The sequence below is a fragment of the Nicotiana attenuata genome, unplaced genomic scaffold (assembly GCF_001879085.1).
Source record: "Nicotiana attenuata strain UT unplaced genomic scaffold, NIATTr2, whole genome shotgun sequence".
Taxonomy (NCBI): domain Eukaryota; kingdom Viridiplantae; phylum Streptophyta; class Magnoliopsida; order Solanales; family Solanaceae; genus Nicotiana; species Nicotiana attenuata.
Window position 1 is genome coordinate 113,431 of NW_017673023.1, and position 7,168 is coordinate 120,598.

The window sequence follows — 7,168 nt, forward strand, 5'->3', positions numbered from 1 at the left end:
CGGCAGTGATTGTCTCTACCATAAATCGCTGCAATTTGGTTAAATTAGGATACACCAGGCAATAAGCATTTATGGCAAAGGATAAGTGGTCGCTATCAAAAGCTGTCAATTAACCGCGCAAATGTTCCGATTGAAGTCAAGAAACTTTGAAATTACTGGAAAATTTTTGTTCCCCTTTTCATAAAAAACACAAATTTCAGTTTCCCGTATATGCATGCAAGTACTAAACACCTAGCCAGTTAAATAACATGCAAATACGTGAAAACCACCTGGATGCTAAATTACCGTCTTGACATTGGATGAGCACACCAAGAATTCACCCCTACGCTGTTAAAATCAAGCAATGCTACTCCAAAACTATGCAATACTTTTATAAGCTGACAGCAAAACTACGGTTGTCAAAAGGAATATTGGGGCATCTACTTTCGCCAAGAAAGAATCAAATTTTACAGACTGATGCTTGATAGGAATCCCTATAGCCAATTAAGAATACTAGTTATCTGAATGATGAATCAAAATCTGGAAGTGACTTGCTTAGATAGCTGGTCAACTGCAGCTCGGACAAGGTAATCATCTGAATCCGCATGCTTTGGCCATCCTGCTGCAAGTAAATACAGCTTACATTGAAGAAGAATGAAGACAGGTTTCCTGTCCAAGCTGCAATTTACAGGCTGATACTTTATAGGAGTTCCTGAGGCCAATTAAGAATCCCGGTTATCTGACCGGAGATTCAAAATTTGGGTAATCACAAGCTTCGAAAGCTCGTTAATTGCTTCTTGGACAGGGTAATCATCTGAATCTGCATGCCCTGACCATCCTGCTGACAGTGAACTTAATCCGCTGTATTCACTTGCAGCAACATTTGTCTTTTTCGATGTAGCTAAAACCCTCTCCAAATCCGATTCTGACAGCGGCCTTGGCTCCTGCTCAAGGAGAAACAAGGATACTTACACCCCCTACCGACCTAGATAGATTGCAAATGTCTATCTCTCTTTAAGCAACCTTGTTACTCTAATTTGTCCAGCTTAACAAGCTTAGCTATATTGATAACATGTCCAGCAATAATTATATCACAGTTGCAGATGCAGAATTTTTTTTTTCTTAAAGAAAACAAAAGATTCTAGACTGGTCCTTCTGTTTTTATTTTAATTTTCCTATGACGACCGATCACAAAGTTGTATCAGTCCTAAGTCTATTGGATATCCAGAAAATTCAAAAGGATAGCATGTACAAAGGATTTTCTAATAATTTACTTTAGCAGTACATCTGAAAAGGTTCTCTCTGTAGAAAAAAGGCCTAACTCTGTCTCTGCACTGTATTAAAGATTTGGAGGAGGGAGAAGCAGTTCCAGTACACCAGCTGTTTCTTGTAACACAAAAAGCTCTAGTTCTTCTGACACATTTTTCTCTTATTTTTCCCTTTTTATCCTTTTTCTTTCAGTGAGTTAAACCCAACCCATTCATCAGATAAGTCATCGTCCTTAAAACTGCATTTATGTCAGTTAACTATCGATTAACAACTTTAAGTTAGAATTTTGAGAATAGAATATAATACTAACCGCAGATTGCTTTCCACTCTTCTCATCATCAAGCAGGTCCCGGATGGGGAAGTAGGCAGCTTTTTTACAGAGCTCAAGAAGATCTGAACCAGTGTATCCATCACACAATCCAGCAATGCGGTCATAGTCAATGTTATCTTGTACCTTCTCGCCCCTCAGGATAACCTTCAAAATCATAGCTCTCTCTTTGCAGTCAGGCATACCGATCTCAAAGGCCTGAGGAAGGCGTCGAAGAATTGCTTCATCAAGCTCAGATGGCCGATTAGTAGCAGCAAGTACCATAACCCGGGCATTATCTACATAAGCATTATCTCAGTAAATAAAGTCACAAAACTCTCTCGCTAGACCACATTAACTAGCTAACAGACATGACCATCTCAAATTGCATAACTTGCTGAGAAAATTTTGCAGCAAATGAGTGGTGTGAATGAAAGCTACTAATAAGGAAATCATCTCATTAAGAAGTGAACCTACGATCTGTGGTAAAACCATCCCATAAAGCCATGAATTCAGTCTTCATGTTTGTTAATGCCTCATTGTCAGTAGCCTTGCGCTGACCCAAAAAGCTATCCACTTCGTCAATGAATATGATTGCTGGCTGAAGCTTATACGCCAAACTAAACAAAGCGGAAACTGTAAAGATTTCAGAAGCATATATCAATGAAGAAGTCTAACATCAAGTGGAATATTAAGTCCTATACTAAACCAACTTTAAGTCAGTTAACTCAAATCAGTAACACGAGCAATCACCAAAAAAAAAAAATCAAAGCAAGATCATCCAATACTAGTTACGCTTTAAGGGTTTATAATACCTCACCCGGGGGGGGGGGGGGCAGACTGTTTATTCTTTAGAATTTCTAGGTGAAGTTTTTATGCATCCAGTTTTATAACGTAACTAAACCAAAGAATCTCCATGGAAACCCAGAATCGAGCCTCATATCAGGCCAAAAACTCCCTGTACTTTTGCTCCTTGGCTTCAGTGCAACAGGGGTGCCTATGGTGTGGAAGTTCAACTATTTCCATGAAATGACATCACAGGGAGCAAATTTTGAGGATTTTCACATGAATTACCATGAGATCACGTTCGCACATCTGAGACTTAATGAAGAAGCACACATAATTTGTTGAACAACTACTTGCAACAAGAAAACATATGTATGTCACATACACTTGAATCTATTTTATTGGAACTCTTAGTTTTATTCTTTTAGTCTAACAACAACAACAAACCCAGTCGCACAAGTGGAGTACTGGGAGGTTAGTGTATAAGCAGACCTTACCCCTTACCTTGAGAAGGTAGAGGCTGTTTCTGCTAGACCCTCGACTCAGGAAAGAGAAAAAGGAAGGAGTAACAAGCAGCAACAACACCAGCAAAACCAATCACAGAACCAAAGCGATAAAAAAAACAAGTAATAATAGACATCTAAGAATAAGAAAATACAAGACTAACACTAAGTAGTACCACTAATACTACTGGTGAACAAGGAAAATGCTCGGCTAGCTAAACTTCTACCTTAATTCACGACCTCCACACCTTCCTATCAAGGGTCATGTCCTATGTGCTGGAGCAAAAGAATTGTTGTTGTTGTTGTTGTAGTAGTCTAACAAAAGAATTCTCATAATTTGGAAAAATTGTCTCAGACAAATAAAAAAGTTTGTGATTCTTATGATCATACAGAGAAGTTGAATTGACCTTCAAAATAAAAAATTTACACACTTGAGCTGGTTCGCCATTTCAAACTAGGAAAACAAAATGCTTCATTTGAAAAGCAAATGAGAAGAGTCCCAAAACATTGGAAACCTAAAATACGACAAAAGGATTTATTAAAACCATTGTGCTAGAACTCTTCCAACCGAAAGATGAACGGGAGAATACCATATGGTGTCTTCTAAATTGTCCTATAAGAAGTGTAGGACAGGAAATCTGATAAAGGCAACCTCTTCAACTTCACTAAAGTTGCTTCTGGTTTGATTAATCTATAATTCTCATTCCTATTCCTAAAATTCAGAAGTGAGCATCCACTTAAAGTTTTTCTATCACTACAATCATTGTAATTTAATGAATTTCAGATCCTTGTGCTGCACAAGCATGGATTTTAGATGCTGATTCCTGGATTTTGCGGCAAGAAACTTGTTTGAAATTTGCTAGCAACTGGACAATTTACTGTGAATCCCTGTTCAACATAACATTAGAAAGAAAGAATTTTGAAACCGCCAAACCACCTTGAACCAAATTGTAACTGCCCAACTGAAGTTAGCCAATCCTAGTAGAGTATGTTCAATTTGAATTCTTGATTTCAAGAACCACCAATGACAGTTCGGTTTAAGATTTTAGGCAAAGAGTGCCCATTCACATCAGGAATAGTGGCCGTTAAGGATATAGTTGCTTGTAAATTTCTTTTCTAAATCGAGATTGGATTGATGTTCAGTGTACTTCTAAATATAATCACCCAGGAAAAAACTGTGCACACCCTACTCTTTACCCTACTCAACAAGAACAAAACAAAATGAGCAAAAGCGCCGTATTATGGCCCAAAACAAATTCAACTGAAAGAGAGATATCTCTAAAAATGGAGACCATAACTTGTAAACTTTACATGCACATAATAAATGCAATCTAAGCTTAGCCACAGAGACTTGAAATCATGATTTTTATCACCCGGACAACTTCAATTGAACAAGATAATACCAAACAGAAAAATCACTAACACGATCTTCAGAGGACTGGACAAAACTAAACAACTATTCCCATGATCAGTTTAAACCCCATTCCTCACCCCCAAAAAAGAGTACTCCACAATAATTAAGTTGCAAAAAAACACTAGGTTATCTTGATATCTTACTCACGGTCAAATAATGCTTGTCAATCTGAATAACAACTGAGAGAACAAGAAGGGCTGAGCAAACGTGAATAATCAAACAACATATCGAAGAAAACATAATGCTGAAAAAGAATCTTGAAAGAGTAAAGAAAAGATCTAACTCACCCAGCTTTTGGGCATCACCAAACCATTTGCTCATCAGATTCGATATTTTCACATTAATAAAAACAGCACCTGACTCTTTAGCAATTGCTTTGGCAAGCATGGTCTTTCCAGTGCCAGGCGGTCCATAAAGCAACACTCCTTTTTGAGGACCCAGAAGTTTCCCAGAAAAGAGTTCAGGCCTCCTCAAGGGAAGTATTACCAATTCATACAGAGCTTGCTTGATAGATTCCAATCCACCAATTGAATCAAATTTCACATCTATATGATCAGGGTTAATCACATCACAGGCTATTATATCCTGTTGAAGCAAAGCACAAAGGAGTTCAAATAACTCGATATGAAAATGATTGTTTTTTCCTGCAAGTTCCTAGCATGCGTAAATTATTCGCACCAACAAGGAATTATAGCATGCTAAATGAAAAAAGTATGTAGGTTATAATCGATTTCTAATATAGCCTTGGGAAACAAAGTATTGGAAGGGTAAAAAACTCTAAAAAACAGTAGGGAAGTGAACATAATAGACAAGCATTTGAACCCTACACACTAAGGAATATCAAATTAAAATGACTTCCATCATTTTTAACCAAACTGAGCTACTCAATGATTTCAGAGGGTGAAGTAAAGGGTACAAAGTTCTAAAAACATTGGATGCAGGTGCAGTTGGCATGTAGTAAAATGTTCTCGCATGGAATCTTTTGCCTCGGCATACTATTCTAAATCATTTTCTCATGTTTGGTTGAGTATAACGATACGCTAATCATACAAGATTTAGGACTGGAGGAGTGTTTCAGTAGAATCTGAAAACAGACAATAATTGTCGGTTAAAACAAGTGATAAAGAGTAAGAGTTGGGATCCATTTTTCCATTTTGATCAAAAATATTTTCTTCAGAGAAAGTTGTTTTTCTTTGAATTCAAGTAATGCATATACTGGAAAATGATTGAGTACAACTAGTAGTGGCAAAATGGTTAAAAGAAAACAGTTATCCACCCATATTGTCTATTAAAAATGGGTTGGATAATGAACTTTTTAAAAAACATGTCAAATATGGATAAAAACCATATTATCCACTTAGAAAATGGATACCCAATGGATAAGCAATGGCTAACTAATGGCTTTAACTTTTACATTTGTGGAGCCTCAAATTGGAAGTTCCTCAAGTTTGGGAGACTAGGAATTCAAGTGATCATATTCAAAAAGTCATGGATAATATGGATATCCATATTATTCGCCGGTTAACCCGTTTTTTATCCGTATTAAATATGTATTGGGTCGGATAATTTATCCGTTATGCATTACCCATTTCGACCCGCCCATGTCAGACTCCCCCGCCCGTTTGCCACCCCTAAGTACAATATTCCTCCACACCAAACACAACCTATCTGTTTGACAAGCACAATGACGTGATTATTTACCAACAGACTGTACACTGAATAAAGGATGGTCTACACAAAATAATACTAATTAATAAGTAGCATATGTACCGTTGAGACTCATTTTTTTCTAACATTTATCATGATTGAACCCAGTTAACACTTGAGTCAGCATTCTAAAATCCAGAGTCAAGTAAAGTTAAAATCTTGGCTCCGCTACTATACCATAATATTCATTCTAAACAATAATATACCATAATGAACAGGAAAATGTAAAGCAAACAAAATAAAACCAAAAATACAAGTATAAATAACAAAAGGAAGCGACTTTAGTTTTATGTTAAAAAAACTCAAAAAGGGGGAAAAGAAAGAGTGAGAAAAAACAAACGAGACTGGAGAGTAACCTCATAGGAATTGGTTTGAACAAGAGGTCGACCAAGGCGCTTAGCAATTTCCTTCTTGTGCTCAAGAGCCTTCTTGGAGGCATGTCGGTTCGGGTCAAGTTGTCGGAGGCCCACAAACAAAACGAGGCTGCTCAGAGCAGCGCTCGCCGCGTACAGAAGCAATTCTTGCAACAACTTCGTCTCTGATGAACCACGCCTCATCTTAACGTCAGGGGTTTCTCAATTTGATTCACAGAAATACAATGGCGTTTCGATTGGGTGAAGCCTTTTGGGTTTTCCCAATAAGAAACTGTCCGAACCGCCAATATAACGGAAACGAGCTTAATTTACGTAAATAACCTTTTCCGGCCATTTATATGTCAGCGGGGGCGATGTTTAGGGGGCATTTGCATCTATACCCGTTTTTTGTGCCATATTTTAACTTGTTCCCGCTTTACAAAAAAAATTGCAAGCGTACCCGCTTTTCACATAACTTCAGCCCACGGGGCTGAAGTTTTTCTTTTGTACTGGAAAACTTTAGCTGAAGTTTTTGTCTTTGTAACCGAAAAACTTAAGCAGTTTTCCAGCTTAAGTTTTCCAGTTATAAAATAAAAACTTAAGCAGTTTCCAGCTTAAGTTTTCTAGTTATACAATAAAAACTTAAGCTCTAGAGCTTAAGTTTTCTAGTTATAAAATAGAAAATTAAGCAGTTTCCAGCTTAAGTTTTCCAGTTATAAAATAAAAACTTAAGCAGTTTCCAGCTTAAGTTTTCCAGTTATAAAATAAAAACTTAAGCAATTTCCAGCTTAAGTTTTCCAGTTATAAATAAAAACTTAAGCAGTTTCCAGCTTAAGTTTTCCAGTTATAA

At 37.1% G+C, this 7,168-nt stretch overlaps 1 protein-coding gene across 1 annotated transcript; it reads right to left on the bottom strand.

Moving 5' to 3' along the window:
• Positions 1–274: 274 nt before the first annotated feature.
• Positions 275–6,639, bottom strand: LOC109215224 (ATPase family AAA domain-containing protein 1-like). The gene is made up of 5 exons (XM_019379244.1): positions 6,322–6,639; positions 4,546–4,843; positions 2,033–2,191; positions 1,559–1,854; positions 275–923 (listed from the first exon to the last, which is right to left on the bottom strand). Exons 1-5 carry the CDS (start codon positions 6,520–6,522, stop codon positions 702–704), a joined length of 1,176 nt encoding a protein of 391 aa, XP_019234789.1. The 5' UTR covers positions 6,523–6,639; the 3' UTR covers positions 275–701.
• Positions 6,640–7,168: the final 529 nt, after the last annotated feature.